Source organism: Phlebotomus argentipes, unplaced genomic scaffold, assembly GCF_947086385.1.
Source record: "Phlebotomus argentipes unplaced genomic scaffold, Phlebotomus argentipes genome assembly contig_15, whole genome shotgun sequence".
NCBI classification, from domain to species: domain Eukaryota; kingdom Metazoa; phylum Arthropoda; class Insecta; order Diptera; family Psychodidae; genus Phlebotomus; species Phlebotomus argentipes.
Window position 1 is genome coordinate 15447238 of NW_026776181.1, and position 25734 is coordinate 15472971.

At 44.0% G+C, this 25734-nt stretch overlaps 6 protein-coding genes across 10 annotated transcripts in view; 3 read left to right on the forward strand and 3 right to left on the reverse strand.

Annotated features, from left to right (window-relative positions):
• The window catches only part of LOC132263127 (titin), a 28966-nt gene extending 20138 nt beyond the window's left edge, over positions 1–8828 (forward strand). For 3 of the 5 annotated variants that reach the window (XM_059762729.1, XM_059762728.1, XM_059762730.1), the window contains 5 exons: positions 5111–5185; positions 5248–5359; positions 6584–6731; positions 7817–7968; positions 8046–8828. In XM_059762729.1, the coding sequence (XP_059618712.1) occupies positions 5111–5185; positions 5248–5359; positions 6584–6731; positions 7817–7968; positions 8046–8169 (611 nt within the window). In that variant the 3' untranslated portion in view covers positions 8170–8828. Of the gene's footprint in view, positions 1–5110; positions 5186–5247; positions 5360–6583; positions 6732–7816; positions 7969–8045 lie in introns of those variants that run through there. The other 2 variants (XM_059762731.1, XM_059762732.1) reach the window with 2 other exon arrangements.
• A 323-nt stretch (positions 8829–9151) lies between these two features.
• LOC132263140 (golgin subfamily A member 6-like protein 25) lies at positions 9152–11196 on the reverse strand. The gene is made up of 5 exons (XM_059762750.1): positions 11061–11196; positions 10750–10965; positions 9670–10690; positions 9301–9613; positions 9152–9221 (listed from the first exon to the last, which is right to left on the reverse strand). The coding sequence occupies exons 2-4, from the start codon at positions 10953–10955 to the stop codon at positions 9557–9559; spliced, it is 1284 nt and encodes a 427-aa protein (XP_059618733.1). The 5' UTR covers positions 10956–10965; positions 11061–11196; the 3' UTR covers positions 9152–9221; positions 9301–9556.
• Positions 11197–11264: 68 nt separating this feature from the next.
• LOC132263149 (uncharacterized) lies at positions 11265–12264 on the reverse strand. Its single transcript, XM_059762765.1, has one exon. It carries the CDS (start codon positions 12089–12091, stop codon positions 11435–11437), a length of 657 nt encoding a protein of 218 aa, XP_059618748.1. The 5' UTR covers positions 12092–12264; the 3' UTR covers positions 11265–11434.
• Positions 12265–12580: 316 nt separating this feature from the next.
• LOC132261809 (protein lin-9 homolog) lies at positions 12581–15442 on the forward strand. Its single transcript, XM_059760799.1, has 3 exons — positions 12581–12787; positions 13198–14188; positions 14258–15442. The coding sequence occupies exons 2-3, from the start codon at positions 13208–13210 to the stop codon at positions 15131–15133; spliced, it is 1857 nt and encodes a 618-aa protein (XP_059616782.1). The 5' UTR covers positions 12581–12787; positions 13198–13207; the 3' UTR covers positions 15134–15442.
• Positions 15443–19265: 3823 nt separating this feature from the next.
• LOC132262146 (protein mab-21-like) lies at positions 19266–21072 on the forward strand. Its single transcript, XM_059761297.1, has 2 exons — positions 19266–19692; positions 20081–21072. The coding sequence occupies exons 1-2, from the start codon at positions 19490–19492 to the stop codon at positions 20973–20975; spliced, it is 1098 nt and encodes a 365-aa protein (XP_059617280.1). The 5' UTR covers positions 19266–19489; the 3' UTR covers positions 20976–21072.
• A 929-nt stretch (positions 21073–22001) lies between these two features.
• Positions 22002–24804, reverse strand: LOC132261977 (protein mab-21). The gene is made up of 2 exons (XM_059761063.1): positions 23990–24804; positions 22002–23458 (listed from the first exon to the last, which is right to left on the reverse strand). The coding sequence occupies exons 1-2, from the start codon at positions 24735–24737 to the stop codon at positions 23109–23111; spliced, it is 1098 nt and encodes a 365-aa protein (XP_059617046.1). The 5' UTR covers positions 24738–24804; the 3' UTR covers positions 22002–23108.
• Between the last annotated feature and the right edge of the window lie 930 nt (positions 24805–25734).

Consider the following 25734-nt stretch of genomic DNA (forward strand, 5'->3'; position numbering starts at 1 on the left):
TACCCCTACTACAGGGACTCCTGCACAAGAAATCACCGCAACGATCTAACTCCAATCAGAGCACTAATGATGAGTGTGCTGTTCACGTGGAAGACTCCGGCACCGAAAGTGGTGAAGATTTGAAACTCCTTGCAGCTGGATTGCACAACACAATGGAGAAGAGTCACGAGGAGTGCGCCGGTCAGCAGAGTGTCGATCAGGCGCTCCTCCTTGACGTCACCACGGCCCTGGATCGTCTGGAGGCCAGCCTGCGCGATGGCAAAGACGTCAATCTCGACACACACAAGAGATCCACCCTTCTGGGATTGGTCTCACGCCTCCAGACGGGCCTCATCTCGCCCGACAAGCTGTCAGACAATGATCTCTCCTCACCCGAGATGGAGTCCACCACGCGACCCGATCCCGCTCGTAGGCCATTCGGTGGGGCGCGCTTCGCCAAGCGACGCGCCCGCCAGAATCGCCACACGGTCGGCGTGAGTCGAGAGGAGTTGGCTGACGCCCGGCGCTACATGGAGGACATGATAATGAGAGAGAGTCACTCAAATACTCCGGACGCCGCACAGTCGGACAGCATTTCCTACAATCTCCAGAAGCAGGCATCCGCGGGATCTCTGCTGGCCACAGAGCCCAGCGCCGTGCTGCATCGCCCCAAGGAGTTTGTCAAGGATCTGCCCAATCCGCGGAAGCCCAAGTTCAAGTTCATGCGCCAATCCATGAGTCTGGACGCGAGCGTGCACGAAGACTTGGCTGCCTTGCCGCCACCAAGTCGTCAGTATCATGAGAGCATATCCGTGGATTCCACTCAGCATCACGCTCGCCAATCCATCCAGGATGCCGTCTACCGTGCAAAGATCAAGAAGCTGGACGATCTGAGAGTTGAGGAGAAGAATCAGCACAATAGGCTGAAGCACTCAACGAAGAAAGCCCGAAGTCGAACGCCACCCGCATCGGCGGCTCAGAGACTCCTGGAGCTCGCAACAGCCGATGACACCAACTCTCGTCTGTCCAAGAAGATGAAAATGAAGAGAGCCAACACAATAGACATCCCCAAGCCTCTGAAGATCGCCCTGGCAGTCGGTGACAGTGACGATGCCTTGTCAGAGAGCGAATTCATTAAGAAGCCCTCCAATCAAAGCCAAGGACTGAAGACAGCAGTTCAGGTGGGAGACAAGAAAGCTCCCGGGAAGACTGTTGTGCCTGTCTTCATGCCAAAGACTGAGAATGATCACAAGTTCCTCGCCTTCATCCACAAACAGAGCACCAACAACGGGCTCTCCTGGTCAAAGCCAGACGCTTCGCCTGAGCCAAAGCAACAGAACTGGAGCAATAAGTTCGGCAACATTAAGAACACCTTCGAAAATACACCCAAACCGACCGCTTTGGGACTCAAAGTCACCTCGCCTGTGGGCGGAAACTCAGCCAGAACCTTCTGGCGATCGACAGAGGCCACAGTGGTGCACCAGAAGCCAATGTTGCCCACGCCACCGCCCAAGAAGAAGGGCGTCAGCACGAAGATAGAGAAGTTCGAATCCCCCTTGATCATCCCCAAGCCCATCCCCATGAACAAGTTCTCCCACGCGCCCATGTCGGCCTTCAAGCCACCCCCACCAAAGAGGATCATTCAACAGATTCCCCCCTTCAAGCCCATCACACCCGAAGCCATCCCGCACACAGTCCACCTGCCTCAGCCCACAAACAACACAGTCAAGCAGCTCACGAACGGCTTCATGGACACACCCGGAAAGGGCGTGAGGCAGACACCGAGCTCGCCCACGCGAAGTCTAGCCAACTACCAATTCACCCCGAAGGCAGGACACTCGCCAACCAACGTCCTGCCCTGGACAGCCAAAGTGGTGCCCGAGAAGAGAGTCCTCAACTTGGCAGCAACGAAATTCGAGGCTCCGCCACCACCCAAAGTTCCCTCCCCGCGGAAGCTCTCCCCGAGATCTCAATCCATGAAGTACAAGAGCACCCAGGAGACCTATCCAGTCGCACCTGTAGTGAATTCCAGTCGACTGTACGAGAAGCGTCCGTCACTGCCCAGCACTGACTTCAACTTCCTGGCCGACGACGAGACCTATCGCAACACGCAGATGAACGAGAACGTATTCCAGGTGAATCCCTCCTACGTGCCCAAGAGCAAATTCATGGGCAGTGTGCCAAATCTCACGGACATCAACTACACTGTCACAGACTACACACCACCTGGCTGCGTCTCCACCTGCGTTCCCCAGTGGACAGTCGACAGCCCGCGTGATTCCATCACGAATCCCAACGCTGAGCCACTCGTGCTCACCTGCGATCGGCCCGTGTACAGCCCGAAGCAGGAGACGCTCAAGATCTTCGACTATCCCAGTCCAGTGTCCGTGTCCCCGGCGAAGTCCTCAAACGACGCCACCGATGACTGGGACGAGGACCAAGACTTGACCGACTCCACAGAGTACAAGGCCGTGTCGTCCAGAGTGATGACCGGCCCTGTTTGCCACTCCGCCGTCACCGTGAGCCACAAGACCAGCCGCCTGGGCGACGAAGATCCCCACGGAAAGGGCTCCAGCGCCGCCAAGAGTCTCCACACGGTGCTCAAGGGCCTCAAGAAGCCCACGCCGCCCGAATCCCCCGCCCGCAGCCCCGTGGTGATCGTCGAGACGCCCGCCACCCCACAATCCGCCGCCCCGCCCAGTCACATCATCTACAACAACGTCTCGCGGCCACCGGCGCCACCCGAGAAGTTCGTCAGCACGTACAATCACATGTCGCGCATCAGCGCCGGTCCGAATCCACTGAGTAAGTCCGACTCCTGGCACCAGATTTGCCAGAACAGCAATAAGGCGCCTACCTCGCCAAAGCACTTTATCGCTGACTCTAATCGCGGCCTGCAGCGCGCCAAGTCCAATCACAATTTGCTGTCCGTGCCCAAGCAATTCGAGGCCGGCATAGCGCGCGACAAGGTGTCGGAGAAGCAAAAGACCGTGGCCGCGTACTTTTCCGGCCAGAAGTCACCATCGAATGTGCCCAATTTGGTGACGAGCAAGAGGATCACCGCCACCACCACAATTAACCGCGTGAAAACATCATCAAAGGCATCAATCAATAACCCCAATCCCAGTTCCGGATTGGTAAGAAGTCAAACGATGCCACACATGTCAATTGCACAAATGGCCCAAATGCACCTCCTCGATGAGGACAATGTTGAGGATGCCTTTGAAGATCTCTTCAACGCAGCCATGTCGTGAGAAAAAGAGCAAAAAACAAACACTGAGAAAGAGAAAAAAATACTCTCATGCGATGCGTGGATTATATATCATTCCAAAAAGAAACACTTGTCGAGCAAATTCACGGGCACGGAGTCAAATCCACAATGTGAAAGAATGATTTTAGAGATCGTGCTATAAAATATTGTCTACGCTTTCACGCCAATAACCACTTAGAAATACTTTATCTATATATATATATGATATTATATACACCAATTTGGGGGACATGACGGCTGTTTAACTGCTCTCTCTCAATCACTCTCGTCTCGAGTCTACTCTCTGTCTGATTATTTAAGTTTTGGTGGCTGCGCCTCTCTTCGTGCACAAGAATTTCAACCCCAAATGAACTTGCCATTATCACAAGTCCCAACATTGCTAAAATCAGTGAGTTTTCATATCAAAATATAGAAGCATATTTTGAGAATAGTTGCTTGTTTTTTCTGACTCTTTTTTTCAACTCACACTATATTGTATTTATCTCAAATCTCTTTCACAGGGTGGCACACTCCAGGTGGGTTTTAAGACTCCTTCTAAACACACATTAAGAGAAAGTGGGTTGATTTGGGACTTAAAGTCTCAATCAATTGTGTACATTATTTAATGAACTTTTCATTGTCATCAAAAGCACTGAAGAAAATCAATTGAATTAAACTCCGCCCACTCAAAAGCTCCGCCCTGTTTTATAGTAAATTTGTCACAATTCTTATGTCATTTCATCTGCAGTAGTTTGGTCAGTATAATATTATAAAATATCAGTAATTTGAACAGTAAAGTTACGAAATAATCTTGATTTTGATCAGAATTAAATGCAAAATGTAAAAATTAACAGAAAAAAGCACAATTTGATCATTTCACTGACCAAAATGCTTTTTATTCGAAAATTGGGACTCAATTTTTATCTCAAGTAGTCAAAAAACATAGCAAAAAGTGTAGAAATCATCTTGCAAAACCACCTGGAGTCACTCACCCTGTCGATCAATTAGTATTGCGCAAAAGAGAGTATCTTTTTTTGAAGAGTGTGCTATCAAAATAACAGTGTACAACCTATTTATATATACTCTATAAACTCTTTCTCACCTGTAAATCTCACGTGTCTCCAATCATGCGTCAATGCTTTGAATGTCGTCACGGAAAAGCTTGCTGCATGATTTTTCTCTTTTATCTCCTCCGCGATCGTATTCGAGTCTCTTCACCAGCCACTGATTTATCTCCTCACCAGCAGCAACATGTCCCTCATTGTGTGTCTGTGTTTGTTTTCCTTCTCGCATCATTTTTGCCACTCTGTCTCTCTGTGTTTCTGTGTGTGTTCGTCTCTAAAAATAAAATCCTGAGAAGGATGAAAAAAGACATTATCATTATTATTACTTTGCTCTGTCGAGAGAGAAAACCACAAGACCATTATTTTCTCCCAACATTAGAAAAAGCGTCTCTTCTTCTGAAAGGAAGATATAAAGTTAGAGTGTGGAAGAAGAAAAATAGACGATCTTGGCATTGGATTTCGTCGACACGATCTCAATTTTGAAGTGAAATATTTAATTCACGTGTTTCCTTCTCTTTCTCGAGAAAAACCATGCATTTTCCGCCCAATCATTCTCAATGTCATGTGCAATTAAACTAATTTTCCCATTTTCATCTCTCAGTTTCTCACTCTCTAAAATCACATTTCTCACAATGTTTTTCCTCACTTGTCTTTCAGTGTTTTTCTTGTGTGTGTTTTGATTTCTCTTATTTCACTCAATAATACCATTTGATTTCCTTTTTTTTGTGTAAAATCTATATTTTTTCTGTCCTTCACTGTGATGTTGATACATTTTCATTAAACTCTCGCCCTTTTTCTCCACCCATTTTCCTTTCAGAACTGACCGCAAAAACTGAAACCACTGAGAATGAGTCAAAAATTGACGAAGATGGAGTCATTACAACTACTAAAAGTAAGGAAGAAATTTGGGTGAAAAGGATTTGCAGTTGATAATAAAACAAATCATTTCTCTAGTCACCACAAAAACCATTCAATCGAGAGTCGCCGCCACCAATAACAAGCCAATGTCGCCGTTTGCCAAGTTCCGCCAACTGGACAAGCAACATTCAGCGGCTTCTCCACCAAAGTGAGTTGAAATCACACACTTTTATTCGCTCTTCTAAAACAATTAGCTTGAAGGATTCTTTATTTTCCAACTCTAAATGAATGAAATTCATTCATTCATTCAGAGTGGAAACAATCTTGAGTAATTTAGTTTATCATCAAAAAAGCATTAGTTAGTGATTTTTCACCCTCATTTAGAGACCAAAGAATTCATCCCTATTCGTTTCTCTCTCTCTTTATCTCCGTATTATTTTGGACTTTTTAGTGACTAACCTTTGAGATTTCTCCCTTTTTTTGTATCTCGCATCATCATTGCCATTCCACCCAATTCATTTAGCGTGTAGAATGTATTTCACACCCACCTTTTATTCTTCTTAGGCCAAACCGACGAGTGTCATTGTAAACGATGAACTTGAATTTATTCAATTTGACAAAATGTGAAAATTACTCTCAAATTACTTATTAAAGCAAGACAACTTTATGGATCCATTCATGTGCTTCATTGACTTCATTTTCATTAGCAACAATTGTATTCTTTTTAGCAAACTTCCTTATTGGATTTGGTAAATCGATGAGTGAATTTAAAACTATGAAAAATCAATAGTAAAAAATCTGATTTATTTTTTAAATTGCAGTTAAATTGAAACTACAACTAATTTTCCTAAAATATTTGTTCCTAAAAGACTTAAAATGAGAAAATATGGCATATTTTTTTTAATTTCCTAACTTCAGAAGTTTGAAAAAATTAATGAAAATTAAAAAAAAAAAGATTTTCTTACAACTTTTATGGATAAAATGCACTCAAAATCTATTAAAAATCGATTTTTGAAGACAATATTTTCTGTTTATATTTTAATTTTGCCATATTTTAGCCAAAATCTACTGAAACATTCACAAAATAATTATTATATAGGGCAATAATTAATATTTAATCAAACCATTAGCGAGTGTTTGAGTTACAATTCGGCAAATTTCGTAGAGAAATAATGGTAAATTTTCAATTCACTCTTTTCATAGTTTTCTCTTCACTCAAAATTCCATTGAATGCTGAAGACGAATTAAGATTCTTAGTAATTCGTCAAAAGTAATATAATAATTACATATGGAAATTGTGAGTTTTTGGCAATCTCAGATTAAAGAATCCTCCGCAAACTCTCTCAAGCAAATTCATTCACTCATAAATTTACATGACACTCGTGCGGAAGGAGATGAGATAAACTGCAAGTAACTTTATTAATAATCTTAGCTCCCCATTAACACCTTCAACTCCCAAGACACCCGGGGGATCTGCAGCCCCAATTTTTAAGTTTACCGACCCAGCGTTAGGTGCACGTGCGGCCACTGTTAAGGAACAGCTACTGCAGTGGTGTCAGATTAAGACAAAGGAATACGAGGTACAGCAAAGCAAAAAAGCGCAAACAACACCATCAGCCACACTTAACTGGCCGTTTGATTACTCGTTTCATTGCATTCCACTTCCCTGTTTTATTTTATACTGATTTTATTGTTGTTCTATTTTCGATTCTCTCCTAGATTTTTGTGGTTTTTTTTTATACTCTCGTCTTGTGTACAGTGACAAAATAAAATTGATATGATTTGGTGTTGCTGCATCTTAAAGACAATCCAAAAAGCAAAAACATCTTCCCTGTTTGTCCCCCAGTTAATTGTGTCCTTCTTCTCCCTCTCTCTCTTATATGTTAAAATGTATTTCAGCACAACTAAAGCCTACATTATGAAGTAGAAAAGCATGGCTTCCTTAATAAAATCCACACACAGACTTTAGCACACTTTTGCATTGTGTTTTTCTGCATGATTTAAAGAGATTAAATCGACAGGTTCTTCGAAAACTATCAAAAAACGCTCTTTGAGACTTGACGTTTTATGTATTTTTGGATAGATCTTGATGTCTTTTAAAATAAAAGAAATCAGATTTATCATAAAAAAGTTCGTGTGTCGAAAAATTTTCTGTGTTGCGCTCGACTTTTCGAATTAGAGGCAAAATTCATACAAATTGATATTTTTTCTGCGTCATTATAGTTTATTTTGCAACCTCAAAATCACTTTCAATCATTTGCATTGATTGAACATTAAATTGGGCATAATTTGTGTAGTGAAAAATATCAAATATCAGTGAAATATCATGTGAAAATTTTCTCTTTACACATATTCATAAAAAAGCAATAAGAAAACTATTAAAATTCAACTTTTTCCTTTATATCGTGAGTTTGTCTATCAATTTTCCACAATTTAGTTAATATTTCAATAATTAATCAATAAAATCACCTGAAATGTTATGAAAAATAATTGGAATTGACCAATATTATCAATTTAATTGAAAATTCAAAGCAATTTCAAACCTTAAACTGCTAGTTTTGCTAGTTTTCGAGGCACTTGTCGAAATGTTTTAATTAATTCATTCTTTCAATGAATTTTTTCTCTGCACTTCAAGACATTTAATTGACCAAAAATATCATTCCAGAACGTTCAAATAACCAACTTCTCAACGAGCTGGTGTGATGGATTAGCATTCTGTGCACTCATTCATCACTTCCTGCCGGATGCATTCGATTACAGTGCCCTGACACCTCAGCAGCGCAAGCACAACTTCACACTCGCCTTCCGAGTGGCTGAGTGAGTTTGAGAAAAATTCCTCAAAGCCAGCGAAACCCCAATTGAAAATCCACCCCCAAATCTTTTGGTCATTTCAGTGAAAAAGCCGGGATCGCGCCACTTCTCGATGTCGAGGACATGGTAATGATGCGAAAGCCCGACTGGAAGTGCGTCTTCACCTACGTCCAGTCAATCTATCGACGCTTCCGGAATGCTGAATGATCCGAAATAAGTCATTGTTAGTCAAGAGAGTCTCTTAGAAGAGTTGCATTGTTGCTAAAGCCATTTGTTATCAGCTCGTGTTTGTTTTCTATCTATTTATCTCACCACTTTTTTTCCACAAACTCTTATCTTTTTAAAGTGTCTCCCCAAGAATATATTATAAAATAAAAACAAGAATATATTGTAATATTTTCTAACGTAGAATTACCAACAAATAAACACACACACATTGTTTATAATATAAAATGATGAAAAAATATCGTGATGAAGAGAAAATTTGTATGAAAAAACTTGCGCATAAATTTGTATTTATTAGATGTTTAGTCAATCTCTACTTGAGGATTCTTTTTTCTACCAACTATTTTATATTGTGGTGCAATTAATATTTAAAAGAAAGAGAGAGATAAAAAAAAATCAATATTATAATCTATGAAACTCTAACTCTTCCTAACTCCCAAAATCACAAATGGATATTATTCAAAACTGATAAAGTGTAATTTCTGTGTTTCACAAAACTCTTTTCTTTCTTTCTTTCTATTTTTTTTTTTGTTAATACAACAACTCTTTCGCCAGCAAATGTGCGGTGAAAAGAGAAGGAAAAAAATAAAGTGTAATAATTTAACCAAATAATTTTTACAAAATAAAAATGCTTCGACATAATCCAAGTTAGTTGTGATATTTTTGCCTTTCGTGACTTTTCTGGCATGAGAAAATATGTCTCATCAAAATTCTCAGCGAGAAAGTGAGAAAAACTGTCGCATTTGCTGGCAAAATGAAGGAACATTTGTGGATCTTGGTTGTGAGTGTCGAGGAAATTTGAAGTACGCTCATGAGCAATGCATCAAAATGTGGTGCAAAAATTACCTTCGAAGCAACATTTGTGAGATTTGCCAACACAGATTTTCCCTCAAATTGTGGTAAGAATTAACTGAGTGAGAAATCTTCTTGACTCACCCTCTAAATCCTGCTCTTCCTCACTTCAGTGTCAACATCAAATTTGGCAGAATCCTCTTTTTCACCGTCTTTCACGCACTCTTGATGACTTCAATTGTCTGCAATCACGAAAGGGTCAGAGATTAGCAACGAAAATTCCAATGATCTATAGGAAATAAGATCCTTGCAATTTCTCACTTTTAGATTGATGTTGTAATTAGAAAATTCATTGTGGAAAACTTCTCTGCGCCTCTCCAAATCAGACTCTCTAAGCTCTTCATCTTTCATGGTGAGTATTTCAAATTCAAATTCACTGGATAATTCATCTCTAGGGTCCTTAAATCTACATTTTAGGCTACTTTCTCTACTGCTATTGCAAATGGTTTCGCAATTCTGTCCCGTCCTTCGTGGAATTGGACGAATTGGAGCAGTAAAGAAGAACTTGAGGGAGGATTTAAATAGCCTCATCGTTCTGATAAGAAGAACTGACCTCGCAAACTGAGGTGTTGCCCTGGAATAAGAAGATCAGAGTCAGTAAATCAGACAGCGAGATAAGATTTCACATACTTCTTCCTCCTCAACTGTGGCAACTGTTTCAGTTGACATCCTGCGCAAAGGCGTGATCGGCGAACCAGAATTGAAAGTCGTCTTCAGGATCGATTCTGGCGATCCGATGCTTCTCATCCAATTCATGACAGTGTCAGAAGAATTGAAGGAATCGTCAGAGTTCGGCGATTGTGGCAAAAAGGAGTCATTCTGATTTTCCTGCCTGGCACGGACTTGCTCCTTGAGTTCCTCGATATGCTTATCGAGTTTATCCTGATCCTTCAAAGTCTGCTTAAGTTCATCACAGCGCTGAACGATGTTATCTCGCTCCTCCTGCAATTTCTGCACATTCTTCTCCTTTTCCGCCAACAAGTCGTTCAGTCGCTCATTCTTCTCACACAATTCCGCCTTCGTGTCCAAATACATCTGCTCCTTCTCGTCCAGCAACTTTTGCAGTTCGTCATTCTTGATCTTCTTCTGCTTAAACTCATCAATTCCCTCAACGTACTTTGAGCAGTGCGCTTGCTGGCAAGCGTAGAAGTCATCGATGCGCTTCTTCTCACTCGAGATGGCGTCAGAACTCTCCTTCATTTCCTGCTTCAGTTGATCAACCTTCTCCTCTTCGTTCTCCATTTTCGTCTGCAACTCGTCAATTTCTGCGATCTTTGCAGCTATTTTGTCCCTCAATTCACGCGATTCCTGATCCTTTGACTGGTACACGTTCCTCATGTTCATCGCCTCTTCCCTCAGCGAAGTCAATTCTCGCTCGAGTTCCGGAATTTTGGCAACTCCAGCAGCGTAGAATGCGTACTTCTTCACAAGCCGCTCCTTCACTCGCTCCACCCTTTCCTCCAGCTGCTTCACGTCGGCAAAATTCATCTTCAGCGCCTGGTCAGCTGTCTTAATCCTGATCTCGCACGCTGTGGCTTTGGCCATCTTCCGCTCTCTGTCGCGCAATTCAGCCATTTTTGCGTCATTGCAGCGCTTCGTGAGTTGCACTTCAGACTGAACCTTGCTGTGTAACTCGCAGATATTCGTGACACTTCAAAACACACAAACTAATTAGTTATGCTGAGAGGACAGAAGGACACTCAAACTTACTAGCTCTCATATATCTTCTGCCGCTTCTCAATTTCCCTAATCGTCAGCATAAGCTTCGTGTTCAGAGCTGCCTGCTCTAGGAACACCTTGTACTTCTTCTCTTTCTCAGCAGTCACCCTTGCCGCCTCTGCTCGCACTTCAGCCAGCTCCGCGTCAAGATCCGGGAAGATGTCTCGCAGCTGTTGCGTCATTTGCGAAGGATCCATTTTTTCAGCACTGCGCAAAAAAAGCACGCCATATTGAAAAGATAGCGTCAAGATATTTCAAGCAAAATATCACTCTTATTTCAGCTGAAAGCGTGCATCCCTCACCTGAAAGCTCTGCTTGAGTCCCCAAAAATGTGTCTTAAGGTGTTTATCAGCTGATTCACGCTATTTTCACTGGGGAAATTCAAGTTTTCCTGGAGAACAATTCAACTCACCATCAGCAAAAGTCCTAACGAAGCGCCATCTGAGGACGGTTCCCGACCAACTCTTGTCGATGTGAAGATAGTCAAACGAGGATCAATTTCTCGAGTCGACGGATTTATTCTCGAATTTATTCATTTACCAATTAAAATGTACATTTATTTACAGTAAAAATCATTAAGCATTAATTGGTTATTGCTGTTGGACTCCTCAGTCGCGCGGCTGAGGCGGAACAGTCGTCTCCTGAGGCGTGGGCGAGTCTTCCCGGAAACTCGCCATCACTCATTGTACATGCCATCCACGAGGTAGTCCATCCGACGGTAGTGGCGCGTGAGCCAGTAATCCCTGAAGCGGCGCACGACCACGGTGGCGAGTCCCAGAATCATGGGAATGGCGAAGATCAGCACCACAATGGGAACGATGTAGTCTCGATGATTCACGGGCAGCTCCAGGATGTTCTCCTGGGACAGCTGCGCCACGGGCTCCTCCACGTCCAGCCGGCCGCCGGACTGGGGGTGTTGTGACTTTGCCGGAACCTCCAGCAAGCTCGGATCGTCTTGCACGCTCACCGTGAGGCTGGGCTTCTTTGGCCTGGGCGTCGTCGTTGTGGAGGCGGTTGTCTTCACAGTGGTTGAGGTGGTGGTGGTGGTGGAGTTGAGGACCTTCGGGGCCTCAGAAGTGGCATTGGCGGGCAGCGTGACGTTGAGAACTGGCGTGGAGACTGTCGTGTTGGCTCTCGGAGGCTCTCCCAGCTCCTTCTTCACGCTCTTCTGCACCGGCAGCTTCTCCTGGAAGCTTCCTCCCTCCATGTACACCGTCTTGTCATCGCTGGTCTTGGTCAGCTTCGTGCTGTTGCCCGGAGTGTTGATCTGGCCATCCGCCAAGACGCTGGACAAGCCGAGAAGGGCGACACAAAGAACTGCCCACGCATGCATTTGAGCGCGAGATAACGGAGAAAATGATAAGGAATAAACCGAAATAAATAGAAGAAAGTCTCTGTGACGACGCAGAAGAATCGCGATTACATTTTTCTCTTCGCACGGGTGAGAATTTTTGCAAAATATTACCCAAATGCGCCCAAAAAGCTCCCAAGAATGGAATTAGAGGCGAAATCCGACGCGTAGAAAACATGAATGCAATTGAGGTATTAAACGACGCGTGTAGAAAATTTTACACAGGGAGAAGTAATGAATCAAACTGGACACATGTCAGAAATGTTTTAGAATTGCTAAAATATAGTATGAAATTATTTTTCTATGAGTATTTCCAAAAATCTGCAGTTTCCAATTGTGAATGATTTTATTTTCTACTTCCGTAATGTAGTAAATGTTTGAAAGACTGGCACGCCGCCTTGGCGCACTGCCATGCCAGTGGATTCGAGCAGTTTTCCACCGCCGCCGCCTGAAGCGCCGCCAAGTGACATCGAGGATTTCAAAATCAAAGAACATGGCGGATGTTTTTTGAATATTCGTATTTCACGTGAAATTTTCCTTATTTTCATATCAAATAGAACGTGTAATCGCTGGAAAAACACCATCGGCGCAATCTACGACAGTCCAGCTTCAGCAGCAGAGTGATTTTCCGGGAGCAAGAGCTGCTGGGACAGGAGAAATCTGCAATTGAGTAAACAAGTAAGTGGAGCGATAATTTTCGTTTGCTCAAGAAGGCGAAATGTCAGAGCGAGAAAAATGAAAAAATCGCTGGGAAAATGATTGAAACTGGCTTATAAGATCTTTCTTGTGTACTTAAGGGTGATTCTGTGGGGCCTGAGTGGTGGCTTTTCGGGATTCTGATGAGTTTTCCTTGTGGACTGTCAGGGAATAGTGACGCAGAATTTTTCCATATTTCGTGCCTTTTCTGCGCGTGGAACCCTCCGGGGGCTCTTGATCTTGACTCATTGTCGTCCGTGGGGCTGCTTTTGGGGGCTTTGCATGTTTTCTGGGTGGATTTTGATGGTGAAAAACATCCCATAACCTCACTTTGATTTGAATTCAAAATTTGAAGTGTGTTTCCGGACACTGAGATTTTCTCGTCTTTGAAGGTCGCTGGGAATGCCCCGGGAGAGCTTGAAGGCGCGCCAGGAGGTGCGCGAGGATGACATGGAGGTGGACGACGATGGGGAGCCGCCAGCGTTTGGGCCTGCCGCTCTGGGGCTTCATCGCGTGGGCACAAAGCTGCCTCCAAAACCGGCGCCCACGCAACCCATCCAGGTGTTGAACGCCCGCGGCATGCCGGCGCGCATCCGGAAGAAGAACCGCCTGTTCTACGACGACAACATTATCAACGACAAACCACCGCCGAAGCAATCCCCGCGGAAGCTGGGCAAGCGCTCGCCCATTAAGGTCCTCCAGACGCCCAGTCGCATCATGAAGCGCGGCCGGATGAAGCTGAAGTTCCCCGGGAAGCAGAGTCCATCGTCCGGCAAGGTGCTGGGGCGCATGCGGGGACAGATGGGCCGCCCGGTGACCACGCCGTCGCCCACGCAGCCGCTGGACAAGAAGCTGGGCCAGCGCGTCGGCATGCGCCTGCGGAACCTCCTGAAGCTGCCCAAGGCGCACAAGTTCGTGAGCTACGAGTGGTTCTACAGCACCATCGACAAGCCGCTGTTCGAGGGGCCAAACGACTTCGAGATTTGCCTGAAAGAAGCCTTTCCGCAGCTCATCACGCGCAGCATGTCGCGCGTGGAGTGGACGCGCATCCGGCGGATGATGGGCAAGCCGCGGCGCTGCTCGCAGGCCTTCTTCGATGAGGAGCGACGTGAGTTGGAGCGCAAGCGGCAGAAGCTGCGCCTCCTGCAGACGCGTAAGTTGGGCGACGTGTCGTTCGTGAAGGATCTGCCCAGCAGCGTGCCACTCACGCTGCCCGTGGGCACGACTGTCACGGCGAGACTGCGCAAGCCCCAGGACGGTCTGTTTACGGGAGTCGTGGCTGCTGTGGATTCGCACCATCACACGTATCGCATCACTTTTGAGCGCCAAGGCTTGGGAACGCAAACAATTCCGGACTATGAGCTGATTTCCAACTCGACACAGGTGAGAATTTGCAATTGTCTGGGCTTTTGCTGAAGAAATGGAGTGAAAAACAAACATTCCCTCCTCCAGGATACCATTCCGCTGAGCAGTTTGACGAAGAACTTCCGCCAGAAGGCAAACCTGCCGAAGAATTTCGTGGCTTCGCCGCTGAATTGTCTCACGACACTCGGGAAGCACGATCCGATGCTGAGTGTGGATGTGTTCAGTCACCTGAAGAAGCCGCAGAGCCTCAAATATCCCACGGACAAGCAAGTGGGCGGTTATCCGGTGAAGCTGCTGGAGCTGATGGTGCGCACGAAGAAACTGCTGGCGGCCAAGCAGGTGAAGCTGAATCGGCTGCAGAGCCTCAACTCCGAGGTGGCGATTCACAAGAGCTACGATGAGCCAATCACGGAGGAGACGCAGAAGATCTATGCGAATCTGGTGGTGTCGCTGGAGAAGATCAATCGCAATGTGCAGGCCAACTTGAATCAGATTCAGACGTTCACGCCGCAGATCTCGAAGCAGCCACAGATCCTGTCCATGCTCACGCCGAGCTATCTGCGCGAGAAGTGCCGCGAGATGGGCAATCAGACGGTGCAGACGAACAACCACGGCGGAATGGTGCGGGATCCGGAGGTGGTGCGCCTGATCTCGGACATGGCGACCATCATGTGGGTGGCCTCGAGTCTGTCCAACACGGAGCAGTACACGAATGTGCTGCGCGTGCTGGAGGGATGTCTGGAGGAGACAAAGAACCGCCTGAGTCCGGAGAATGTGGATGTGTTCCACAAGTGTGTCATGGTGCACATCCACCAGATCAAGATGGGCCTCGGGCAGCTCGTGGGTCCGTCGTCATCGTCTGCCCAGAGTACGCCCGCCGCGCCCACGAGGATTGTGAAGCGGGAGCCCGAGGAGGGATCATCGCGAGCGCCGATGGTGAAGATCTTCATCGAGTCGAAGTGAGAAGTGCAAGCAAAGGCTCTTGAGATTTGCAAAAAATAGGCTAGTTTCTGCGTTCTTTCTAACATTAATTTCCCCTGATCTTTCGAGTATGACTTGTCAGTGCTTTGTTTAATTTTTATGGAGTAAGAGGAAGAAAAATTGAAGTGGAAAATGATAACTTGACAAGGAATTTCATCTAAATTTGCACTTACTGTCATTGTACAATTGTACGTTAAGTCTTTTCAGTTAGAGGAATTGTAATATATTCCCGAGAGCAGCGTGAAGAATCAGTTGCAAATTTAATGTATTGGAGTTTATATTAAAATAGATGGAAGAGAAATACTCAAATGTTTATTATTGCAGATTTTTGGATGTCTTTCTTGGTTGTTTTCTTAATCCTCACAGAAAAAGCGTCGGAAATTTGCTAATTCTCAACCATCGATGAGTAAAAATTCTCCCTTTTAAATACACAGCAATAAATCAGTGTTTAAATGCATTGTGTGTGTGTCGAAAAGGCTCCAAATCGAATATTAGGGAAAGCTGGAACAATATGAAATGGAAAGTTCCATCTAAGAAGATTGAGAATAAAATACATTTTAATTGCCCTTCTAAAGCCAGTTTTACAATCTTCTTTTCTAATGATTACTTTGCCTAAACCGCCTAAATACGTTTTAATGACATTTTTGTCCAAAATGCCTAACGAAAATCGAGATTTTCTACCTGTTCAAGGGTATAAAAGGGAACTCAGGATTCAGAGTCCTCAGTTCAGTTTAGCACTTCATTGCGAGTACATCTCAAGACAGTAGAACTTTCTTTCTTCGAAGACATGTTTTATGAACAAGTGTCAAAACCACCAAGGATAGTGACAGACCAGAATGGCAAGAATGTCCTGCTTTACCGAGGTTACACGTACCAAAAGGATAGCAAACTGAGGGACGTTACGTTCTGGAAGTGCACGCAGTTCAAATCTAACAATTGCAAGGTTCGTGCTGACACCTGGATTAACACCGAGGGAAACGACGAAGAGTCCTTGATGGTGCTCGTCAGAGATTGTCACTTACATGCGCCGCCTGATACCTCCAACATGCTCCAGGACGACATTGTGAATGATGTGAAGGAGAAAGCCAAGAGAGGTCAGGAGTCTTCAGGAGTGATGAAGACGATTCAACGTGAGAGACGAAGGCAAAAGGATTCTGCGACCAAATCTGCCACCGAATGTGAGGAGATGTACGACCTGATCGTCGAGGAAGACGCTGCGGAAGACACTGAAGATTTTCTGATGGTTTTCGAAGATGCTGATCAGGCCGCCGTTCGTCAGACAACCGGACGCGACGACGACACGAAATGCAACGATTTATTTTCGCCGGCTGAATTACTGAACATCTCCAAGGAGCTGATGACCGGACTCAAGTTCTGCCGTTCCAAGAATGATCAACTAAACGTCATTTTCTCCATCACTCTCAAATATCTTGATAACTAAATATCACCTTTGTAATTTTGTCTGCATAAAGAGAAATATCAAGAGAAAAACCTAAATTCAATGTTTCAATCGCTCTTCACTGTCTTTTGGTTCTCACCTTATTTTTTTCTTAAAAGAATCTGTCCAAATCTGCCTCGCTTTCCGCTAAATTCTTGTCTTCTTTCCTGTCGTGATTCTATTTTACTATTTCAATTGGAATATAATTGAAACCAATATCTCGAATGGGGTTATTCGGGAAATGTGCAGCGACAACTTATTATTTCACATTTATAATTAAATTATCCACTAATGTGAAAATAAAATATGTCGCCTTTGAGGAGTGAACATATTTTATTGCCAGCTTGGCAGAGGAACTGCGCCTTGTGCAGATGTTGGATGGTGTCACAGACTCTGCACATAATTAAGGTAAATAGATTTAGTAATCAATTCCAAATGTTTCACTCCCAGAAGCACTCGAAGCCACGCAGTCTTGTAGAATTACGCTGATGATTGAGGACGAGTGCGCCATAGAGTGGAAGAGAAATGCGGCCTTAAGTGTTGGGGCGGTTTGTGAAAAGAGTGCAGCTGTGGAAGGGAAGTAGAAAAAGTGTGTTTTATTTTCGGAGGAAAAATCTGTAACAAATTATCTAACATCACGAATATGAATTTGCCATTGTGCAGCGCGATTGTCATAATATTTCACGTGGAATGCGAGGGTGTGGGTGGCGAAGGGAGGAGTGTGTTTGGACTATTCATGTCATCCGATGATAAATAATGGCATAATAAGGCACGATGAGGAGGCGATTAGCAAATTCAATGCACCTCTCGAGTGGCATCATGTTTCAGGTGGTGAATTGGCGAGGAAATTTCTGTGCTCTATCAGGATTTGGGATCTCTGCTGTCGAATCTCACGCCAAGGGGGAGATATTATATGACCAGGACTAGTGTACAGTTTATCCGTTCATTTTTCTGGTTTATTAATGAAAATATATCGAAAAGTGTGATTTTAATAAGAGGAAAATCATTTGCGATTTCAGATCATTTTATTTTGATTTCGCGTGATTTTTATTTAAATTTTGATACATTTCCGTCTTTTCTTGATTATGGCAAAAAATACTTAAATATTTGATTATTGTATGAATTTTAATGAATTTTTGACCATTAACTTTGTGAATATTCAATCATTTTTTGATTATTTTGCAATTTCACTTGGGAAAATAATAATTTTATGATTATTTTATTCATATATTTAACTATTTGATTGAGTCCATTAATTTTCCTCCAAAATAACCTTGTGACTTGCCCCGTGAGAATGGTGTACAAACTGCGGGCATACGACATTTCCCTTGTCTCAAGCAAATATGTGCTCTATCTCGCTCTGAATCCGACCACGCTATTGACTGTTTGGTCGGGCAGTGCTTCTGCATAAGCACACGAAGTGGGCGAGAGGAGAATCTCGGCTGGAGGGTTAATGGAAAAGGGATAATGAGATAAAAGTGGGCGACTGAGGCAACAAGGGTGCAAGGATTGCCTAATTTCATTTCACGCTTCCGCCGCTCTTCAGTGGCTTCGAGGGTGGCTGGAAAATTCCGGGCGGATGTGACAAATGAATTAGAAATGTGGTGGAATGAGGGGAATTAACCGGCTCACTCTCCCAGTCGCTTGAAGCCTGGCCAGAAGTGTTCCAGAGATGGTGATCGCACGCCACACGAAAAGCCAAAGATCCGCGCAATAATCCACATAATCCGAGCGCTTATTGCTCAAAGATAAGTTCATGCGAGGGGAAAATGAGTGTTTTTCTGGTGTAACAAATCGGTTAAAGGATCGATTGTTGTATTTAGCGCTGTCAGTGACAATTACATAAACTTCCAATGTTCAGAAGATGTTGCATTCTGAGGAAAATACAGTAAGAATTTTATGGTTAAATGTGGAATAAATGAAGCAATTTGAGCGACACATTTATAAACCCTTTTTGATTGCATAGCAAAGTGGAACTATTTCTGAAACAAAACGACATTCTCGCAAGATGAATGACGGAAGGTGAATCCCACAAGATAATTCAATTGATATTTATTATACGGGATGATCGTAAAATTTCCCATTTGGATGACAAAGTGAATCTGGCGTCGTCGTTGCCTTATTTGAAAAGCCCATGGAATGAGGAGTGCTGAAAATAGACTAAATGTCGCGCACGAGAGAGAGAAAAAGAGAGTTGCAAGAAGTCTAAGTGAATCCACGTGTGGCACAGAGATTTGTGATTAAATAATAAGACGTACAAATTATCTTCTTTTTGCACACAATTGGAGTACATTTTTGTATTAATGTTTAGACTCGTTTCACTTGAACACCCTCGAGAAGTCAAGACGCAACGCCATGTTTCTCGTTTGGGGGTGAAATTCCCCCCTCAAGACAGTGATATATTGCATGTGTCCAGAGCCGAAGACCCTCTTTTTATTGATTTTTTCGCCCTGCGCAATCCATCGTCGTTTCGCGCTCCGCCAGTTTGTTGTGCCGGCGAAGTGAGATGGCTAGAGAGCTGAGGAGGAGGGACTTTGTGTTTGAATCCGCCTCCGGTTCTTCCGCGGCAATTCCGGAGGGAAAGAGAGCGTGATATTTGCGCGCGACTTCAACAAATAAATTCTCCCTGCGAAACACTCAATATTCCTCTCGAAGTATCGCGGGGAATCTTCTCTTTTCACCTGAATCTCGCACTCTCTCTCGCCGGATGGCGAGCATTCCCATGTTCTGTGCCGGAATGAGTGTCTCTCCCGTGTCTTCGCGATGCTCCGCTGGCAATAAATCCGATTGAGGTCTCTGCAGTTCTGTGACGAGAATCGCACTGTGAGTTCAATCCCGGCGCGCGAAATCCGCGAACAAGAGTGAAATGCTCACATGCTGATTGTCCAGTGGATTGTGAAATGTTGGTTCCTCCGGACATGGTCGCGCCGCAGTCCAAGCTGGTCTACCAGATCAATAAGTTCTGCACGGAGCGCGTGCAGTGCCGAATGGTGCAGATGAGCAAGACCATCTTCGAGATCTGCAAGATTGTCCAGGACATTCTGCGCGAGGTGGAAATCCAAGAGCCCAGATTCATATCAAGTCTGGCCGAATACAATGGAAGGTGAGCTCTAATCCAAACCAATTGACTAAGAAATTGATGCAATTGCAAAGTAGATATTTGGGTCATTATTTCCTTCCTTTTGCTGATTTGAAGACAATTTAACACTGGCAAATATAACACAACATTTCATTCATGTACAATTAATAAGGTATTCTTCATGAAAAGCCAAATTTTTCACTTGCTGAACAGAATTAGAATTAATAATAATAATGATAAATTATTGCAAAACATAGTGAAGAATAATATCCTTCATTTTCATCCAATGTGAGACCCAAATTCAATGCAAATAAAACTCTTACATCCGTTTACAACCTTTCTATCAATCGATTAATGTTATTAATCGCGAACTGGAAAAAGCATCCATTCATCTCCAGTCTTCTCTCCGCAGGTACGAAGGCCTGGAAGTCATTTCGCCGTATGAGTTCGAAATAGTGCTGTATCTCAATCAGATGGGCGTCTTCAACTTCGTGGACGATGGCACACTTCCGGGATGCGCCGTGCTCAAGCTGAGCGACGGCCGCAAGCGATCCATGTCACTCTGGGTGGAATTCATCACAGCCTCCGGCTACTTGTCGTCCAGGAAGATCCGCTCGCGCTTCCAGACACTCGTGGCTCAGGCATGCGAGAAGTCTTGCTACAGGGACATCGTGAGACTCTTGGCGGACGTGTCGGAGGTGAAGCTGAAGATCAGAGAGCAGTTCATCGTGCAGATCACGCCAGCATTCAAGTGTTCAGGCATTTGGCCCAGATCTGCCTCGCACTGGCCACTGCCCGGCATTCCCTGGCCACATCCCAACATCGTGGCCGAGGTGAAGACGGAGGGATTTGATTTGCTCTCCAAGGAGAGCATCGCCCTGCAGGGGAAGAACAATGCCATGGAGGGCGACGCGTGGGTGATGAACTTCCGCGAGGCTGAGAATAGATTGTTGTACGGCGGATGTCGCAAGAAGTGCTTGAGCATCCTCAAGACACTCCGAGACAGACACTTGGACCTGCCCGGAGATCCGCTCACGTCTTATCACATGAAGACGCTTTTGCTGTACGAGTGCGAAAAACACCCGCAGGAAATTGAGTGGGACGAAACGTGCTTGGCGGACAGGATCAATGGGATCTTCCTGCAGCTGATCTCGTGTCTGCAGTGCCGCCGATGTCCGCACTACTTCCTGCCCGGCCTCAATCTCTTCAAAGGGAAATCCACGGCGTCCATGGAGAATGCCGCCAAGGAGATTTGGAAGCTGCTGCGGGAAATGTTGACGAATAGTTACGCATTCGAGAAGCTTTGAGGGAAATTGTACAACAGTTTCTAGCGAATTTGTAAAAGTGATATATTAAATTTGTCAGTCTTTGTTATCAATCGCAAACATTTCTCTTGCCATGAGATTCTCGACATATGAAGAGCCCTGCGGAAAATTGAGTAGTTCCAATGAATTAACATCGACACAACAGTCAAGAGCTATTTAATATGCCGGTGAGGTAATCAATAAACACATGTCAAGAGACATGCCTCAAGAACACGCCAAATGTGAAGTCCGAAGTTCCATCCATGAGAGCAGCACTTAGCCAGATGAATTAACATTGCGCGGCTCTCGAGGAAAAAGCATTTCAGGCAATTCTTCCGCCGGAATCACGCGCGAGAAAGAGAAGGAGAAACACAAACGAGATTGTCTCATGTTAAATTGATTTATAGGCACTTATTTGTATCATAAGAAATTGAATTAATTTCGCAAATTATTTCACAGCGCCTTTTTATCGCATTAACGCGATGAGGGAGAATAATTATGCTCATGAGCCTTATGAGAAATTATATCGAAAAATATCCTTCTTCAGATTGATAACTCATCACAAAGTGGCGCGTGTATTTCGGGACAGTATTTATGGACTTCTTTCACAAAGAGTGTGTGACAAGAGGAGAAAATGCTATAAAATGATGCAAAGGCGGCTGAAACAGTGATTAAATCTTCACTTAATGGACTGCAAATGGACGCAAGTTGAAAAAAGGCGAAAGTGGGCGGAAAAGTTAAGAATAAATTGCTCTATATTGACTTTAATTGTGTGTAGAAATATTTCTTCCAGATAAATTTGCTTTAAACGCGATAATGCACATGAAAGGACTTTGTGGAGATTTATTTATTATTCAGTATCGGAATTGAGAAATCGCATTCAATTCTTCACATTCGCAAATTCACACAGAAAAAGTTGGAATATGTCAATGAGAACAGCAAATAAAACCACTGGATTTTCCATTGCATTTTCATTTTCTTTATATTTGTATGCCATTGAGTGTTTTTTTTTTGTATTTCTGAATCACTTTGAATCATTATTATTAATTCTTATACATACAAACATAGATTTATGTACAAAAGAGAATGGAAAGTTCTAAATATCGAATATAATGTCATGTCTTTACTTTTTTTGCATTACAATTCTTCTGCACAAGTTTTGCAACACATAATCATAATATATACTTTATTTCTTCAAGATTTCTTGCTCTTCGTCAGATCGCGCGGGAGGGAAAAGTAGGAAAAAGTCGCTAGATAGGCATATAAATATCTTCCTAATCACAGAATAAATACGCGAGAATATTTTTATAAAATAGATAAAAGGTAGTAATTTATAAGTTTTTCTCATAGTCAGACAGGGTTATTCACGCAATTTGCCAAGCATCGCGATCATTCAATGCTTCAGCACTTCACTATTCGCAAATTCAATGAATATCTCTATGTGGGAGTTGAAGAATATTAATTGGGACTGACTTATTGAAACTCTACATTGGATTCATCATGCAATATTTACACCAAGTGAAAATGATTTATTACCTCTATTACGCAAGTCTTTAATTTATTCAGAATAGAAAGAAGCATTTTTCATCAAATTAATTCGTGTATTAATAGAATTTTGTCTTGTGAAAAGCATGATCAACTGAATTGTTCCGCTATCTTTAAAATCCTCCGTGATTTCTTCAAAGGTTTTCTTCTCTCTCTATATTAGCATTCCTAAGCAAATATTATATTGCCGTGTGGTTTTGCAAATGGATTTCCTCAATAACTAAATCAAACGAGAAATTTCAACATTTTCGTCACAAACATTTAATACGAGCGAGAGAGAGAGAAAAAAAATTGTCGACTGATTGATTTACTTTTCGACGCAAAAAAATGCGATTGGAATGTTTCGTGACTGTTTGTTGGCTATAAAAATTATATTCTTCTTCCGATTGTGTTATTCTGCCGACGGAAAATTAGGCATTTTCTGCAAATTTGCACACACCTTTTGTCATTCTTTTATTACAATAATAATAATAGTAAAAACTGATAACATGCGCTCCTCACATTCACCTTTTTTTTCTTGCTCGGTTATCCTTTTCTTTCACCACTTTTGAATCACACAATTTCACCACCTTCACTCTCACTGCATGTCCTCTACAGCTCCTCCAGGCATCTCGTGTTGGTGAGCATTATTCTGGTGAGGCGCCACACTTGCTTCGACGCATTCTCGAGGGCGCCCGGCGACTTTCCCTTGAACAAGTCCATGTTGGGCAGGAAGTAGTGCGGACATCGGCGGCACTGCAGGCAGGAGATCAACTGCAGGAAGATCCCGTTGATCCTGTCCGCCAGGGCGTTCTCCTCCCACTCAATTTCCCGCGGATGCTTTTCGCACTCGTACAGCAAAAGCGTCTTCATGTGATAAGAAGTCACGGGATTTCCCGGCAAGTCCAAGTGTCGGTCTCGGAGTGTCTTGAGGATGCTGAGACAGCGTCTTCTGCAGCTTCCTGGAAAGATTAATTTCACAGTATCGAGATTAGATTTTGCCTCAATTTCACACTTTTTTGACTTAATTCTAACTTATATCGTAAACTATAATTTTGTGCTTGAAAGTGCTTTTCCAATCAAGAACTTCATTCATTTCAAGAATTTATTTTCTTAGACTAAATAATCTAGTAACTTCAAGCAAAACGCCACTTTTCCATCACTTCCGACCATAATATCTCCCCCTTGGATTTTGCAATACGAAAAATTTGCACAAATTTCCACTCTATTCTTAACCCTTTCGCGGCGATAAATCACACAGTTTTGCGGTCTCAATGCAGCGTATTTTCACACCAAATTTACATTAACACCCAAAATTTCTCTATTCATCATTTTTTCCGCCAAATCCCATGAATATCAAATTCGCGGCTCGTGAAATCGCCGCGAGATTAACCGTTTAGGCAAACCGTTTGGCCGAATGACTAATGCTCGGTGGATGCAAAGCAGTGACTGGAATTATGCATAGAATGCCTGGAAATCCGCCCGATCCTCACCTTGAAGCAGTCTGTTTTCGGCGTCCGTGAAGCTCAGCACCCAGGCGTCGCCCTCCATGGCGGAGTTCTTGCCCTGCAGCGCGATGCACTCCTTGGAGAGCATGTCGAAGCCCTCCGTCTTCACCTCGGCCACGATGTTGGGATGTGGCCAGGGAATGCCGGGCAGTGGCCAGTGCGAGGCGGATCTGGGCCAGAGGCCGGCGCACTTGAACGCCGGCGTGATTTGCACGATAATCCGCTCCCTGATCCGAAGTTTGACTTCGGTGGTGTCAGCGATCATCTTGACGATGTCCCGATAAGCGCATTTATCGCATGCCTGAGCCACGAGTGTCTGGAAGCGAGAGCGAATCTTGCGTGCAGACAAATAGCCCGAAGCTGTGATAAATTCCACCCAGAGTGACATGGATCGCTTGCGGCCGTCGCTCAGCTTGAGCACGGCGCATCCCGGAAGTGTGCCATCGTCCACGAAGTTCAGGACGCCCATCTGATTCAGGTAGATGATGATCTCGAACTCCGTCGGCGAGATGACCTCCAGGCCGTCGTAGCGGCCGTTGTAGTCATTGAGTGAGGAGATGAAGCGCGGCTCCTGCACCTCCACCTCCTTCAGCACGTCCTGGACTATCCGGCACACCTCCTGGATGGTCTTGTGGATCTGTGCCTTGCGCACCTGCACACGATCCGTACAGTACTTGTTCATCTGGTACACCATCTTTGACTGCGCGGCAATCATATCGGATGGCACTAGCATGATCAGCACGGTTTATTTGCACAGATATTTGGTATGTTCACTGCATCCTCATCACCGCACTCCGTCAGTCTCTTCGCAAGTCGCTCTTCTGCGCTGTCTCGAGCACTACTGGCCCAGCTGTCTGGCGGATCATCGCGTGAGACTGCCGACTGTTGCCGTCTCACGTTGGCGTTGTCGTGGAAACGAGACTCTCGAGCCGGTTCTCCGCTTCTTCCTGCAGCCCTGGCGCGGCCGATGGTACCCTGTCACCAGGCTCCGCCCCTCCGGGCGAGAGCGAGAGCACCGGAGAGCGCGCGTCTGGGCATTTGCATACCGGAACAGAAGCACGGCGGGCGCAAGAGAGGGCGCATTAATACAATAGTCAACAGCCATATCAAGTCGCCAACAAGGAAGGGAAGATAAGATCTTCGGGCCGGCCTTCCAGCCATCGATTTTCCACCATCCGCGCACTATTTCTTCGCCGAACAATGGCATCTTTTTCGGCAGGATCAGCAACACAATGATTAATAGAGGTGGAATTGAAACAGAAGAATTTTCCCATTGTTCTGCACAAGGAGGAGATAATTTCGTTAACACACTTTTAGACACTTTTAAACCTACTAACACTTCTTTAGGCTACTTTTTAAGTCTTAAATCTATCTGAGAGATTTTCAAAGGACTTTTAAAGTGTTTCTTAACATCAGAGATCTAGAAAAACGATCTTTATCTCATGAAAATGCTTAATTTTGTCAAAAAATTGAAATTATTTTGACTTTAATATAAGAATTGAGGTTATGGAGTTCCTGAGTCTCTTAAAAATCAATAACATAACCTCTAAAAATACATTTTTATAATTATTTCAGATTTGAAATTAAAATAATTTGAAAATTTAGTGTTAAAGGAGAGAATCTTTTGAGAAAGCTACACTGAAAATGTAAATCTGCCAAACTATCTCCCCCTTGTATTAAGAGAATGTCTTCTTGAATTAATTAGCAGTTGAAGGGTTAACTATTTCAAA